We start from the raw sequence: 14924 nt of genomic DNA on the forward strand, positions 1-14924 counted from the left end.
CATGTAGGTCTCCTTGGCACCGGGCAGCGTGTCATTGGCCAGATTCTGCAACACCTTCGACACCAGGATGAACTGCCGCTGCGCCACCTGTTGTCACATCGCCCACCAATTGGTATGCAACCATTAAGTCCCGTCTACTAGTATGCGTGGAATGTGGGCTGCGTGTGTGGAATGGAGCGTACGGGGTGGGGCGGGGCGTCGAGCAGGCCGTAGACCTGGAGCGCCATCAGGGCCGGGCAGACCATGCGCAGGAAGAGGAAGCCGCCCAGCGCGCGGAACTGGGCCTGGGCGCTGAAGCGAGCGCCCACCTCGGAGTCGATGTGGTGCATGAGCTGCTTGATCTGTGTAGGCATGATGCGCTCGCTGTCGACGATGCACTTGAACAGCTTCTGTGCGACCAGCCACAGCTCGAGGCTGTTGATCGTCGTGTCGGAGGCCTCGTCCACCTTGTGCGGGTCGATCTCCATCGTCGTGGCCCCCGAGGCGAACACGTCCATGCTCATGCTCCCGCTGCCCTCATCGTCGATCTGGTACCGCATCCTCCTGCTCGCTTTCGACGCACCCTCTGCCACCGCGTCACACCACAATCAGAAACGTGTGTGTCGTGTGTGTCGTGTGTGTCGTGTCGTGTGTGTCGTGTGTGTCGTGTCGTGTGTCGTGTGTGTCGTGTGTGTCGTGATACCTTGTTCGTCGCCAAAGGCTTCGAGGGCGTTGTCGTTGAGGGAGTTGACGGAGGTGACGAGGGTGAACCAGCAGTAGGGGAGCGAGGTCATCCGCACGTAGGTGCCGAACAGCTTGGCCGCGATACTGTTGGCCCGGAACAGGGTGCCCTCCTCGTCCGCCGCCTCGACCTCGTCGCTGATGCGCCGCTCCAGCAGCTGGTAGCCCCGGTGGTTGGCCTCGAACACCCGCATCACCGCCTTGGCCACCTTTCAAAACACCCAAAAAAGTGTGAGTCCAAACCGAGTGCCACGTCACGCTGACACGGCGCGGGTCGGCGAACCTTCTCCGAGTCCGTTGAGGCGATGCCGACGAACATGGCGTGCGCGATCCGGCCGTTCTCGGCCAGCAACAGCTTCTCCAGCTTTTCGTATTGCTGTTTGTTAGTTTGTTGATTGGTCGAACCACCAAAGGTAAAGGTGAGTTAGCGATGACGTCAGCAAGGGGGCGGGGGAGGGGCGGACTTGCCTCGGCTTTGCGCTTGGGCAGGGAGACGTTGTCGACGTCACCGTAGGCGAGCTCGGCGTAGTCGGGCTGGGTGAGCTTGCGCATCTGCCGCCGGCCGTTCCTCCGCCGGGCCAGCACCAGGACCACGAGGGCCAACAGGAGCAGGAGCAGGCACACCAGGCCCACGCCACCTCCCACGGCTCCACCCACGATCGCGCCGATGTTGGTGTCGTCGCCACTGCACCGGACTGGATCAGTCTCGGAGCTAAAAAACACAGTGTTTTTAAGTCCGAACTGGAGGTGCGTACCTTGAATCGCCACCACCCGAGCCGGGATTGGCTGACGGCGACGCGGCCGCCGCGCCGATTCGCACCACGTAGGTGCCGCTGTAGGTCTCGCCGCCGGTGTTGGTCACCAGGCAGCGGATCGACTGGTTGTTGTTCTCCGCAGTGCCGTTGATCCGGTACACACTATCCACAGCTCCCTCGAAGTTATTCCACACCTGGGCACCAATTCCATCATCAGCGTCTACGGCGTGTGCGGTGCGTGCGGTGCGTGCAGACATACCTCGATGACTGCGCGAGCGCCGTGCCAGCGGAGAGGGAACTCGGGTCCGAAGTCGTCAAAGTCGAAGCTGCGCCGCGCCACAGTGGTGGTGTTGCCGGTCGTGGAGTTGTCCGGCACGGTGGTGTTGTCCGGCGCGGTGTAGTTCTCGTACGTGAGGTACTGCCACTGGTAGGTCGGGGCCGGCACGCCGCCGGCCGTCACCGTCACCGGAAAGTTGACGTAGCCCAGCGGAATGTCGAGAAAGGGGCCGGCGGTCTGCGACTCGATGCTGGGCGTGCTCGCCGTGACCTGCACCTGCGCCGTCGCGTACGCCGACAATTCGCCGTCCGTCGCACACAGGCCCAACTGTGTGTGCGGTCGAGCGTGTGCGGTGTGTGCGGTGTGCGGTGGGGTAAGTGTGCGTGTTCGCCAGTTGGGGGGGGGGACGAGGTGGTATGTGTGGCGTACGACGAAGGAGCCGACGTTGCTGAGCGCCAGCGCGGGCTGGCTGGAGGTGCTGTTGGAGATGTCGGCGATGCCGCACAGGCTGCTCAGAACGCTCCACGAATAGAACAGTTCGGTGCCGGCCTGGCCGGAATAGGCCAACTTGCCGTCCGAGCTGTTGACCGACACGTTCAGTGTCGTCAGCGCGGCGGCACTAAGGCTCGAGCCTGCCATTCCGTCCGCGACTATGGACATGAACCAGATCAGCTCTATATCTACGCACGACACACGGCATGACACACACTCACGGGGCACGCACGACGCACCCACGGTAGCGAAGGGCACGTCGTTGGCGGCCACCGCGTTGTAGAGCCGCCGGAGCTGCTGTTCGGTGAGTGCGTGGTCGTAGAATTTGAGTTCGTCGACGTAGCCGCGGAGCGAATTCGAAGTGGCTCCGACGTAGAGCGAGTCGGCCGACGGCGAGATTTGCTGCGCCGAGGCCGGGGTGCAGGCTACGGTCGTACCGTTGTGGGCCACGCACACGTGAGTGGTGTTGTAGACGCAGGCCACGTGAGCCCAGGAGGCGCCGTTGGCCTGCGTGAACAGATTGTTGGCCGTGTTGACACTCGAGGAGACCGACGCGCTGAAGTACAGTTGACAGGACAGCTGTCGCGCACACCACATGATCGTGTGAGACAGCCGCACACAAACGACACACGACACACGACACACACACGGCACACCAAGAGGACGTACTGCATAGTTTCGGCCTGAGCCGCCGAGGGTGGACAGCTGGAAGAGCATAAACGAGTTCTTGCGGACAATGACGCGCGAGGTGTAGCTGCTGCTTAGGGACGTGAGCTTGATCCACGCCGACGCGGAGAAGGCGGAGGAAGCGGCCCCGGGGAACAGATTGATGCCATCCACGCCTGCGGTTCAGTTTGTGTTGTGTTGTGTGTGTTGTGTGTGTTGTGTGTGTTGTGTGTTGTGTGTGTGCTGTGTGTGTTGTGTGTGTTGTGTGTGTTGTGTGTGTGCTTGTTGTGTTTTGTGTTGTGTTGTGTTGTTGCAACATCAACATCAACATGTTTGGCGTGTAGTGAGTGTGGTGGAGGCAGTGTACGGATGTAATCTGGTCCGCCGGCAAGGACCAGACCGGCGGACCCAAACCGGGCGTTGGAAGAAGAGATGTCAGCGGAACCGGCGGCGACGCCAGCTGGAGCACACCACACAACAGCAAGAGACCATGAACCGTCAGTCTCAAGAGGCCAACAAACCTATTTCGACATTTTATCCTTTTATCGACTAAATTGTATTAAGAAAAACAGAATATGGTTTAAATTAAATTCGAAATGAGAAATTTCAATGTCGGGTCGGACAACAAGTTCAACTAAAGATAGCGAAACGTACAGGGCACGCTGTTCTGACAATAGCCCGAGATGCCGGAGTAGTCATCTACACACAAGTTGTGTTAGATGGGCGGGGGGGGGGTGGTTGGTAAGTTTCTCCCTTCTTTCTTTTTGATGTCGTCTTCGTTCTTTTGCCGGCGGGCGTACCATCGAAGTCGTAGTAGGCCACAAGCGAAGAATGCGCCGGCAGGACCGCCACAAGCAACAAGACCCAAACCACCAAGCACAGCCTCATCCTACGTGGTGGGCTTCGTGGAGGCCTGGTTGGTGTACAAAAGGTTTTTTTGAAACTGATACGACAACGAAGCTCGCGAGAGCGGCAAGGAACGCGTTCTGAGTCCGACACACCAATGGGCGAACGGCATTTAATATTACGCCGCAGATTCGACCAATCCGCAAGGTCGGACTATTGCGAGATCGTTTCGGCCGCGACGCCCGCTAGCCGCAGTTGTTCGGCCGGCGTGGTGGGTGGCAGTGCTGCGGCCACCACCGCCTCGAACCTGTTCAGCCGCGCCGAGACCCGACCGGCCAGCTCCTCGCTCTGCTCCTGCAGTGCCGCCACCTCTCGGTCGTGGCCCCCAAGCCCCGCTCCCTTGTGACGCGCAGCAGCCGAAGAGTCCAGGGTGCTGCACACGGTCTGGAGGAGGAGCGACAGCTTGTTGACCTCGAACACAGCGGCGTAGACCTGCTGTCGCACGAAGTCGGCCACGCCCACCTCGCACAGTCGTCCGGTGTCGCCAGACGAGAGGAGAACCGCGGACCGATCGGCAACGAGGCTGGCCGCCAGGGCGCTCAGCGTGCCACAGCGCCTGAAGATGCGCCGCAGCTGCGCCCAGTGAGACGGCCCCGCCCGCGCTTCGTCGGGCGTCTGTCTCGCAGTCAGACAGTGAAGAGCGTCGCGTGACGTGGCCAACCGATGGGCGGCCAGGGAGGTGAGCAGCCGCGAGTTGTCGACCACGGCCGACATGATGGCGGACTCGACTGTGCCGGCGGACTGTGCGGCGGCGGCCGCGCCCAGGACCCAGTCCCACTTGCTCGACGGGTCCTCGCGTGGCAGCTTGGGCGTGGCCGGACCCTTGCCCGGCAGCAGGCCGGCGCCGGTGACGTGGCTCGCACGGGCCGCGAGCCTGCGAGACTCGTCCGCGGCGGCGGCCAGCTCGACGCCCAGGTGGTTGAGCTCGTCCAAGTCTTCCTGGCGCTCGGCGGCAGCGCCCAGGCACCGCAGCCGGCCTGCAACGTCAGCAGCCCGTTGGCACAGCTCGTCGTAGGCCTGGTCGGGCTTCCCGGGCTCGAGCTTGGTGACGCGGTGCTCGAGCTCGAGCATGGCCGCCAGGAACTGGATGCCGCCAGCGTGCTGGTGGAGCCGCCGGGCCTCAACCTGGCCGCTGTCGCCGCGCAGAAGGACTGAGAGGAGGTGCAGCTGGGCGTCAACGGCGCCAGCGATGTGGAGCCCGAGGCCCTGCGGGTGCCTGGCGGGGTCCAGGACTCGGCCGGCGGAGACGACCGAGTCGACGACTGAGACCAGCTGGCTGACCACCTGAGCGCCCAGAGGAGCCCACGACCCCAACGCTGACAAGCCTTCGATTTGGGACTCGCTACTCGCGCAGATGGCCTGGGCGTACAGGTATTCCAAGACTCCGCAGGCGCTTCGCATCGATGCGAGCAGTCGACGTTCGTCTTCCTCCTCTTTGATCTGTGCCTCTCCTCTTCTCTTGTGGTGGTGGCCGCCCACGTCGTCGGCCCTTGCCTTGGGTAGTCCAGCACCGACATTCTCGGAATTCCTGTGTCGCCTGTGGGCATCGTCGACGAGGCGAACGCCTTCGCTCGCGAGTTGCTCCAGGGCATGTAGCTCGGCGTGCAGCTTCATCCGGGCGGCGCGCACAGCCATTTCATCGTCGCCGGCGAGAAGTTGATTGATCGCATCCACCGTGCGGTGTCGCAGTTGCTCCGCCATTTTGACCATCGCCACGCGTAGCTCCGAACTGGCGGTCTGGCGCACTGTTCGCGCATCGTGGTCGCCTTTGCTACGCAGCTCGAACCTATCTTTCGATCCAACGTCGTCGTTGTAGTCGGTACGCGCGAAAGCGAAACAGAGGGCCATGAGGTCTGGGGCGGCCGCGAACAGGGCGTCGTGTCGTCGGTCGTTGGGCGTGGCCAGGCCCAGCTTCGCCTCCTCGACCGAGCGCAGGCTCATCCCTTCCCTCTTCGACGCCTTGCCCGAACCCTTCTTCTTACCCATCCGAATCTTGGTCTGGTGGTGCGGCCGAGGGAGTGCGTGTTGTGTGTTCGTGGTGCGCGTGAGTGAGTGTCGCCGTGTGGTGTGTCTCGTGTCTTGAGGAATTCTGAAAAGGAGAAAGAAGCGCAAGAATGAGTGGAAGGCGGCGACGCCGTTACAGAGGAGCGAACGTGCGAACACCACGCCACGCTGGAATTGGGTAATGGCCGTTCCTGCACCAGATGGACGGTGGCTGGTTTGCTAATTCTCAACGTCCCGTCATGAACCGGTCAACTCCACTTTTCCCCTTGTTTGTTTGCCGCAGAAGAAAAGAAGCAGCCAACGCTGTTGCGTCTCTGGGGCTAGTCGAACCAGAAGCTGATGGAAAAGCTGACGGAGAGGGAGCGCACAAAGTGCCAGTAGTGCGGCGGGAGGTAGAGCATCTCCCCGGCCTCCAGCACCAGCTCCTCGCCCTGGGCCTGCGCGAACAGCGGGAACCGCTCCAGGTCGGGCCTTTCGACATCGATCTGGCCCCCCCCCAAAGGCAATGTAACCGATGTCAGCCTATCAGATAGTCGCACGGCAATGGCCGAATGCAGGCTCGCCGAGCAAAAACGCGGCCGAAGAAGAAGCCAAACAGGGTACCTGCGAGGTGTTCTTCAGCGTCTTCCCGGTGTGGGGGTAGAGGAAGGGCGTGTTGTGGGGCGAGTAGAGGCGTATTCGCTTGCGGCCCACGACTTGCGCCAGGAGGTTGTGGTACGGGTCCTGCGCGTTGTGTTTGTTTTGCCAGGCGAATGAGTGCGACTCAGGTTGGTGCCAAGGCACTGAGGAAGAGCGGCCCAACATAGCGGGAGAGAAGGGGAGGGCACCTCATGCAGAGGAGACACGGTGCCCTTCGGCCCGAACCAGGCCTGAATCTTGATGTCCTCCCCTTGTCCAAGGCCGCAGTAGTCTGGAAGTCCAAAGTCCCTTTGCAGCTCTGGCACCAGCTCGAAAAGCTCAATCTGTAGGTACCCAACACGACACACGCACCACCGCACACGCACACGCACACGCACACGCACACGCAAACGACAGTGCTCGTCAGACAGACGCTGACGAGGACCTCCGCGGTCTTTGCCAGGACGTGCCTGCGCCAGGTAGCCTCGGTTCGTTGCAGGCACTTGTGAGTTGGTGACATGATTGTCGATGAATTGAGCGAACGTCATCAGCTTCTGGCTCCACTCGGGATGGAGGTAGTGCGTTCCCACTTCCACCGGCACTGTGCGCGGACCCGCGATCGACTGCAAACATAATAAAGATAAGGAAACAAGTAAGCAAGTAAGTATCAGTGGGAGTCACAAGTAAAGTGGTGTCGCACTCACCTTGAGGTAGTCCAAATTGGCCCATGCTCGCTCGTTCATGGCCGGCCAACCGTCCATGCCGCCTGGGCGATTGGAATGTGAACACTCTCAGCGCTGATGCCGTCACGACGGTGGGCATCGTGTAGAGCGGAATGGTGTGTGGTACCGGTGATGATGACGGGGACCCCCTTTTGCATGTAGTCGCGTAGGAACCGCTCCATTGAGGGCCGCCGTATTCGCTCCACTGGTTGGAGGTCAAGTTTGAAACGCTTGCCTCCTTCCTCTTCACCCTCCTCTTCATCTTCGTCTTCGTTTTCCTCCCCAACTTGAGTCGGCTGCGTATCAGTGGCCTTCCGCTCGCTCGTTGTGGGACCTTGCGGTGGTGACGATCGGCCGTCGGCGCCGTGCGACGGCGCCATCGTCATCTGCTCGCGCCACTTGGTTTGGCAGTGGCCGATGAGCTCGTGGAGCTGGTCCCACAGCTCCCGCGGCATCGCGTGCGGTCCGCCGCCCATTAACAGCGCCAAGTCTAACGCACCCAGCGCCTGCAAGTGTTGACCGGCCGATGAGAATGCGCACCAGCTGCAATGCCAAGAGAGGCGAGCAGCGAGCAGCGAGCAGCGTACGCACTTTGTCGAACTGCTCCTCCCGCACGAGTCCGAGAGCTTTCACGAGCGACGCATGGGCGTAGAGCTGCCGCCAGACCAGGGGTACGTCCTTCCAGTGCCCCTCGTGGAGCTTGTGCGACCGAAACGCCACGCGAGGGTCAGCAAGCGCGAAGTAGTCCGTAGCAGGTGGTTTGGGGGGAGGGAACACCGCACCTTCTCCCAAGCGAGTTGAGACAGGTCGAGCGCGAGAGACTGCGCTTCGCCCGCGCGACCATGACGCAGTGCATCGCAAGCTGAACACAGGCGCACGTAGCTCACTCCATCTCCACACGCCGCCAAATCTGCCGAATGTAAATTGAATGTAAGATGTGGTGCCAGGAGACTGGCGCACCAGGGGAGCTGTGGGTACCTGCCTTAAACTGTGCAGAAGGAGTTGCAGCAGCGAAAATAGCGGTTGGCTGTGGTAGTGCCACTCCTTCCATTGAATGTAAATGGTGGGAAGGCAAGCCCGAGACAGAGAAAAATCGACGTGGCCATCTGAAAGGGGCGACACTCAGCGAGAGGAGAACAAGTGAACCACACAACCGGCTGTGGCGCAATTGGTAGCGCGGTAGACTGTAGTCTTGATGCTCACCTCGGTAGTCATCTATCGGTTCCTGGTTCGAGTCCGGGCAGCCGGAATTCTTTTTTACTCTTCTTGTTGCTTGTTGCTGCCCACAGCCTAATGTCCACACATGCCCCTTTTGCTGGACAGCATTGGTGTGGCATTGCAGGAAAGTCAACAAGTACAAACTTTTATGGCAGTAATACCTTTGTTGCAGGCACAAAATGTCAGCCAGTACCATTCCCAGAATGGCCCACATATTCCTTCCCAGCTTGCAGGCAAGAACAATGAATAGGGAGAAAAAGGAAATAACATATGGTTGTCTCTGCCAGCAAGAAAAAAAATGTGCCATTGTTCCAACCAATCATTCTCATGGTGCCTTTACCAACAGCCAAAAGGATAGGTCGACGACGGCAGGATTTGAACCTGCGCGGGGAGACCCCAGTAGATTTCTAGTCTACCGCCTTAACCACTCGGCCACGTCGTCTTCTTATACCGAGGCGATTCCGATGGACACTCAGACGCAAAATGCCAGCTGGAGAGCTGCCTCGTGCTCTTTTCCCCTGTATGTAATGTTGCTTTTTGGACAAACAGCAGGCAAACATCTGAGTTAGGAACAAGGAGTAGGCTTTGTGGTCCTGTCCCACATTCTGACTGCCCAGGCTGCTGGCAAGCCTGGGGTGCCAGGCTTTATTCTACCAAGTTGCCCTCCCCCCAAAACCCTCAATGGAGGGCTGGGAGCAACACCCAGGATTTTGGCAAGGCCATCCTCCCCACCATGTACCTTTCAGCCTCCTGCCCTGCAGGACCCCTTGTGCCCTTTGGCAAGAATAAATAAAATAAAGATAAAAAGAAAATTGTGTCATGTCTGCTCACATGATGCTCACATGATGCTCACACAGCTCTCTACACCATCTTCTGGCCAACAAGCTTGTACATCACCACAACAAGAAAATAAAGAAAAACATGCTAATGTCCCCAAGCCTCCTTCTCCCCCCCATCCCTTCCTATTACACATGTTGCATCAATATTCTATTGCTTATGCCTACAATGAGCACTTTGGATTATTGCTTGAAAGCCTGTATTGCATCAATATTCTGTCACCCTACATGATGAGATAATGACACTTTGACAGGCCACATTGTGCATGGGATTTCACACAGCAGAAAATGAAATTGGAGTCAGACAACCACATTTTATCTCATCACATGTGCATAATCACATGAATATTCCTACAAATAAGCTCATTATTCCATCATGTATGCACACTCTATGGAATATTCACATTAAAGCACTTTATTTCACTGTTTCCATGCAGAAAGAGTGGCATTTTGGTGCTGGGTGGGCAGGCTGCAGTGGGTGGGTGGACAGGCAGGCAGGGTGGTGGGTGGGCAGGCATGTGGGTAGATAGGGTGCAGGCTGGCAGGTGGGCATTTTGGATACCAAAACCATTGTGTAGATGAGAGCACATATGTGTATGGCATCTCTTTTAGGTTTTTTCTGTTCAGCCAAAAGTGGTTTTCCACTACCAAAACTCATTTGCCCAAGATAAAATCACAAACAAAATCACTTACACCCTCACACCCAACTTGGGGAATTTGATTCTGGTGTGGGTCAAGCACTGGGTCCAATTTTATCCTCTTGGTACATCTCTGTGGAGTTCCCTTGTGAGTTGCATGTCTTCAAGAGACCACTTCCACATGCTTCAGTTGTTGGTGGCCTGAGGGAGATTCTGGGATCCACCACAACTGTGAATTGAGACTGGGGGATTGGCTTACTGGAAAGACCTGTGTCAGCGCTGCACCCTGGGAGGTATAATTATGCTGCGTCATGAAGGAGGCCATGGATGCACCCCAAGACCACAACAAGGACTAGTGAAGGGTGTTCTCAATGCATGCACTGAACTTCATTCTTCACATTTGTGGTGAATTGGAGGACTATTCCTGAAGTTAAAATTCCACTCCATTCCACACTGATAAAATCACTTTAAACTACACATTCCAAGTTATTATGAAATCTTTTTCATCTCAAGTCCCTCAATATCACTTATCAGCAGCGGTATAGCATGTCAATATCACACATGCAGATCCAAATCTTCAAAACTGCAAATCGAAAATGTCAAATCTCACACACAACAAAATTTCCACAGTCATTTTTGACCTCTAATTTCAAATGAGTGCAAGTTAACAGTGGTCTAGCATGTCAATATTGAAGACCCATAAATCAAAAATGTCAAATCTCTGATGATTTTAGCAAAACACAATTTCCACCTCTCATTTCACATGCATGCAAGTTCATTGCTATTGTTAATTGCAAGTCCTTAATGTCCTCCATACCTCCATTGTGCTTCTCAACTTCCCTAAATTGATCAATAATCCTCAGAGGACTGCACCCCACCAACTGCAACTGTCAGCCTGTATACTCCATGAAGTGGAGTTGGGGGTCCAGCTGAGCCAAGGCAAGGGGTAGGGCACTGTGGAACTGGAGGCAAGCTGGCACATCATGCAGGCAAGATGCTGATGTAGGCAACAGATCTCTGTGTATCATGTCAGGTGCCCTGCAGCTTGGTCTTTGTGCATGTCCTAACACCCACCATGAGATCTGACAACAATCCCAGAAGGAGGAGGGGAAACTGTTGTGCCCACTTTTTCCTCTCTGGCACCTTGGCCAGCCTGTAGTTTGAGGCTGAAGGCATGAATTATCCACCATCAATGAGACCTGGCAGCTTCATGGCACAGTTCCTCCATGCAGTGGAGGCAGCCAAGTGGAGCTACAACAAAGATACTCTTGCAATGCCACACCAATGCTGTCCAGCAAAAGGGGCATGTGTGGACATTAGGCTGTGGGCAGCAACAAGCAACAAGAAGAGTAAAAAAGAATTCCGGCTGCCCGGACTCGAACCAGGAACCGATAGATGACTACCGAGGTGAGCATCAAGACTACAGTCTACCGCGCTACCAATTGCGCCACAGCCGGTTGTGTGGTCGGCTTGTCCTTACGTGGTCATGTGGTGCTCTCCAAAGTTGTGTTTTTATTACTTTGTTTATTTATTTGTTTGCTGTGATTATAATTGTTTGAGGTGAGTGCAGCAGGCCATCTTCATCTCCATGCGAAACAATTGGAAGCGTGGGTATACAGGATACCTAGCACTTGCCTAGAACAGCTACTTACATTCTTTAACCACAAATTTCCCATACTAATCTCTTCAATCGCCCTCGATCTTGATTTTTGGCAGGCCCATCCTGTACGCTGGCAGCCAACGCCCAGGACCCAGCGGACAGTCTTCGGGCTCACTTCTCTTCGCCTTGCCTTCTACCGCCTCTTCTTCTTCTTCTCCGCTGTCCTGTCTCTTGCCTCGCCGCCTTCACTCTCCCTCCCATCTCGCCCAGAATCAACCACATGTGCGCTCCAATAGGCCATCACCATCACCAAAGCCAGCGCCCAAGCCGTCTTCATCCTCATCTTCATCATCTGCAGCCGCGGCCCCCTACGTCCACGATGAGCGGCCATCAACGAACACAAGGCGAGGCGAGCGCAACCCCAACCACCACCGCCGCCGCACCACCGCCTCAGCCCAGCACGCGGCCTCGGCCTCGGTCTCTGCGCGCTCGACAGACAGCGCTTCGGTCGAGCAGCTGAAGGAGACCTTCAACCGACTGCGGCAGCGCTTGTCGGCCGATGCCGGCGGCAGCGGCAAGCAGCAGCCGTGGCTGCTGTGGGACGTGGTGGCGGCCATCAAGCAGCTGGGCGGGGCCATGCAGCGGCTCAAGGTGCGGAGCGGCAAGCTGGGCGGGATCGAGCTCGACGTCGATGTCTTCCCGCTCGTGTGGCGCCTCGAGATCGACCAACTGCACCGCTTGAACGGCCTCATGAGCGCCCTGTCCACCCTGCCCGGCGCCGGCCGCGTCATGCAGGACATCATCGAGAACCTCTACGCCCAGGCACGCCACCACCGCACACGCCGCACACGCCGCACATATCGACTGACGCGAACGTGTGTGGACATGATGTCGTGTCGTGTGTGTCGTGTGTGTCGTGTGTGTCGTGCAGAACTCGCCGGTGAAGCCCGACGTGCGGGTGTACGGCAAGCTGATCGCCAGGTACGCGCGCAGCCGGCAGACGGAGCAGGCCTTTGCGGCGCTGGACCTGATGCGGGCGCACGGCCTGCACCCCAACCTGCGGGTCATCACCGCGCTCCTGCCGGTCTGCACCATGGCCACGGTCGAGCCCGTGTTCGACCAAATCCGCCGCCACGACCTCCGGCCCGACCGCGTGTTCCTCGTGGGCACGCTCGAGCTCTACGCGCGCAGCCACGCGACCGACAAGCTGCTCGAGCTGCTGCGGGTCATGGAGCCCGAGTTTAAGGTGGCGCCCGACGTGCACATCTTTAATGTGGCGCTGCAGGGCTGCGTCAACGCGGAGGACCTCGCCGCCGGCTGGCGCGTGCGCGAAATGATGCGCGAGTTTAAGGTGGCGCCCGATCGCGCGTCGGTCGTGCAGCTGATCGCGCTCTGTAGCCAGAAGCAGCTGCGGTGGGACCAGCAGCGCCAGGCGTGGGGCCGCGCCGAGCGCCAGCGGCCGCACCCCTACGCGCGGCCCGACCCGCAGCAGGAGCTGATGGACCGCTGGCTGGGCGACGTCTTTGCCGACATGCGGCGGCACCGCATCGTCCCCGACCAGACCATCTTCACCGCCCTCATGGCTTCAACTCCCCCGACATCGAGCGCGCCTGGGGCCTCTTCCAGATCATGCTCGACGCCGTACCTCACCTCCCCCCCTCGTGTTCGGTGTGTGCGGTCGTGTGCGTGCGGCTGTGTGCGTGCGTGCGTGTGCGCGTGCGGCGTGTGCGGTACTGAGAACACAGCGTCATCAACAGGGCGTGGAGGCGAACGAGGTGGCGTACAATGTGTTGCTCAAGCGGTGCCGCGACCTGGCCGAGTGCGATCGCGGGCTGGCGCTGTGGGAGACCATGCGGGCCAGCGGCGTGCCGCCCAGCGCCACCACCTTCGCGCTGCTGCTCCAGCTGTGCGGCCGCATGCCCGACGCGGTCGAGGGCGCGGCACGCGCGCAGCGGGTGTGGGACTCGATGGTGCACGAGCACGGGCGGCAGCCGGACCACGGCCACCTCGGCGCGCTGCTCTACGCGTGCGGCCGCACCGGCGACGTCGACGCCGCCCTGGCCCTGCTCGACGACGTCAAGCTCCGGTACGGCGTAGCGCCCATCGAAGACACCTTCACCTCGCTCCTCGACGGGCTCACCGCCCACAACAACAACAACTCCAACGACAACGACGACGATAACGAAGTCGACGGTGATGGTGAAAGCGAGGAGCGCGATCGACAGTACGAGGCGTGCCTGCGGGTGATGCGGCGGGCCGAGGCCGAGGGGGTCACGCCGCGCATGCAGAAGGTCAAGTACACGTTCAAGATGAGCATGCGCCGGGACCGGTTCGACGAGGCCGAGTGGCTGCTCGGGTGCATGCGCCGCAAGGGCCTCCCCGACGCGGCCCACCAGTCCTTCGCCGCCAGCCTCGCCTCGGCCAAGGCCGCCGCCTCCGTCGGTCTCGTTACCATGTAGCGCCCAACCAACCCAACAAACAAACAAACAATATAACTGTGATGATAATGATGATGACGATGATGATGGTGGTGGATGCCACGTGTATTGGTGGCTCGATCATGGTCTAGAGTGCTACAACTAGTACTGCTACTACTCGAGGAGGTTGAGGATGGCCTTCATGAAGGCCGGGAGGTCCTTGGGGAGCTGGGCGCTGACCAGCTTGCCGTCGACCACGCACGGCTCGTCGACCCACTCGGCGCCAGCGTTGACGAGGTCGTCTGCGACGATGCACAACAATAAGAAAGAAGAAGAAGAAGAGGCGACAGCGCAAGGGGGGAGGGTTGAAGCGCGTACCCTGGACGGCCGGGTGCGAGGTCACCTTCTTGCCCTTGACGACCTTGGCGCTGATGGGCACCCACGCGCCGTGGCAGATGAAGCCGACCACAGCGCCAGCCTACGCGCCACCGATGCAGAAAGGACGACGTAGTCAGCAGAGATGGAAACGTAGAGAAGAAGAGATTGTGGAGGCGAGCGTTGTTGGTTTGTTTACCTCGGCGGCGTCGTGGACGAGCTTGTTGCACTCGGGTAGCGCCTCAGCCTGTCCGTGCAGAAGCCGCCAGGCACCACCAGGGCCTTCACCTCGGCCGGGTTGATGTCCTACGTGAATGGATGTGGCCAGGTTAGCGCTACGCAGCAGCGCCACGCGGTTCAACTCAAGATCATGAAGATGTCGGTGATTGGCAGAATGGACTCCGAGAGAGAAAGATTGAGTTGATTGTGGGGGGGGGGTAAGTACGGAGAAGACGGCGTCAGAGGTGCCCCAGTAGCCCTCCTTGCTCTGGTAGACCTTCTTGGCCTGGGGACCTACGGCCTTGACCGTGTAGCCGGCCTCCTCGAGGCGAAGGCGCGGGTAGTGGAACTCCACCGTCTCGTACGAGTCCTCGACCAGCACCACACACAGACCCTTCGACATCTCTTCTCTGTATCCTTCTTGTTGTGTTGCGTGCAGTGAAAAAAAAGACACAACCGTA

The 14924-nt window shown here is 58.8% G+C and overlaps 5 protein-coding genes across 5 annotated transcripts in view; 1 reads left to right on the forward strand and 4 right to left on the reverse strand.

The window, feature by feature from the left end:
- Positions 1 to 3798, reverse strand: part of ACA1_337850 (GTPaseactivator protein for Ras-like GTPase) — a gene marked incomplete at both ends in the record, with an annotated part of 4058 nt that extends 260 nt beyond the window's left edge. The window contains 14 exon segments of the mRNA XM_004332903.1: positions 21 to 87; positions 183 to 565; positions 683 to 929; positions 1004 to 1096; positions 1156 to 1405; positions 1476 to 1669; positions 1735 to 2079; positions 2182 to 2432; positions 2484 to 2669; positions 2682 to 2823; positions 2914 to 3086; positions 3278 to 3370; positions 3565 to 3609; positions 3711 to 3798. Coding sequence (XP_004332951.1) covers positions 21 to 87; positions 183 to 565; positions 683 to 929; positions 1004 to 1096; positions 1156 to 1405; positions 1476 to 1669; positions 1735 to 2079; positions 2182 to 2432; positions 2484 to 2669; positions 2682 to 2823; positions 2914 to 3086; positions 3278 to 3370; positions 3565 to 3609; positions 3711 to 3798 — 2557 coding nt within the window.
- A 171-nt stretch (positions 3799 to 3969) lies between these two features.
- ACA1_337960 (uncharacterized protein) lies at positions 3970 to 5802 on the reverse strand (the record flags this gene model as incomplete). Its single annotated transcript, XM_004332904.1, has 1 exon — positions 3970 to 5802. One exon carries the CDS (start codon positions 5800 to 5802, stop codon positions 3970 to 3972), a length of 1833 nt encoding a protein of 610 aa, XP_004332952.1.
- A 338-nt stretch (positions 5803 to 6140) lies between these two features.
- ACA1_337970 (jumonji domain containing 5, putative) lies at positions 6141 to 7615 on the reverse strand (the record flags this gene model as incomplete). The annotated part of the gene is made up of 6 exons (XM_004332905.1): positions 6141 to 6305; positions 6424 to 6543; positions 6648 to 6782; positions 6843 to 7061; positions 7143 to 7204; positions 7288 to 7615. The coding sequence occupies 6 exons, from the start codon at positions 7613 to 7615 to the stop codon at positions 6141 to 6143; spliced, it is 1029 nt and encodes a 342-aa protein (XP_004332953.1).
- A 3632-nt stretch (positions 7616 to 11247) lies between these two features.
- On the forward strand, positions 11248 to 13911 carry ACA1_337980 (pentatricopeptide repeat domain containing protein; the record flags this gene model as incomplete). Its single annotated transcript, XM_004332906.1, is given in 6 exon segments — positions 11248 to 11308; positions 11811 to 12238; positions 12384 to 12433; positions 12446 to 13001; positions 13058 to 13093; positions 13210 to 13911. 6 exon segments carry the CDS (start codon positions 11248 to 11250, stop codon positions 13909 to 13911), a joined length of 1833 nt encoding a protein of 610 aa, XP_004332954.1.
- A 132-nt stretch (positions 13912 to 14043) lies between these two features.
- On the reverse strand, positions 14044 to 14866 carry ACA1_337990 (intracellular protease, PfpI family protein; the record flags this gene model as incomplete). The annotated part of the gene is made up of 5 exons (XM_004332907.1): positions 14044 to 14171; positions 14248 to 14347; positions 14444 to 14491; positions 14518 to 14550; positions 14690 to 14866. The coding sequence occupies 5 exons, from the start codon at positions 14864 to 14866 to the stop codon at positions 14044 to 14046; spliced, it is 486 nt and encodes a 161-aa protein (XP_004332955.1).
- Positions 14867 to 14924: the final 58 nt, after the last annotated feature.

Source organism: Acanthamoeba castellanii (assembly GCF_000313135.1).
Source record: "Acanthamoeba castellanii str. Neff unplaced genomic scaffold scf7180000084604, whole genome shotgun sequence".
Classification (NCBI taxonomy): domain Eukaryota; phylum Discosea; order Longamoebia; family Acanthamoebidae; genus Acanthamoeba; species Acanthamoeba castellanii.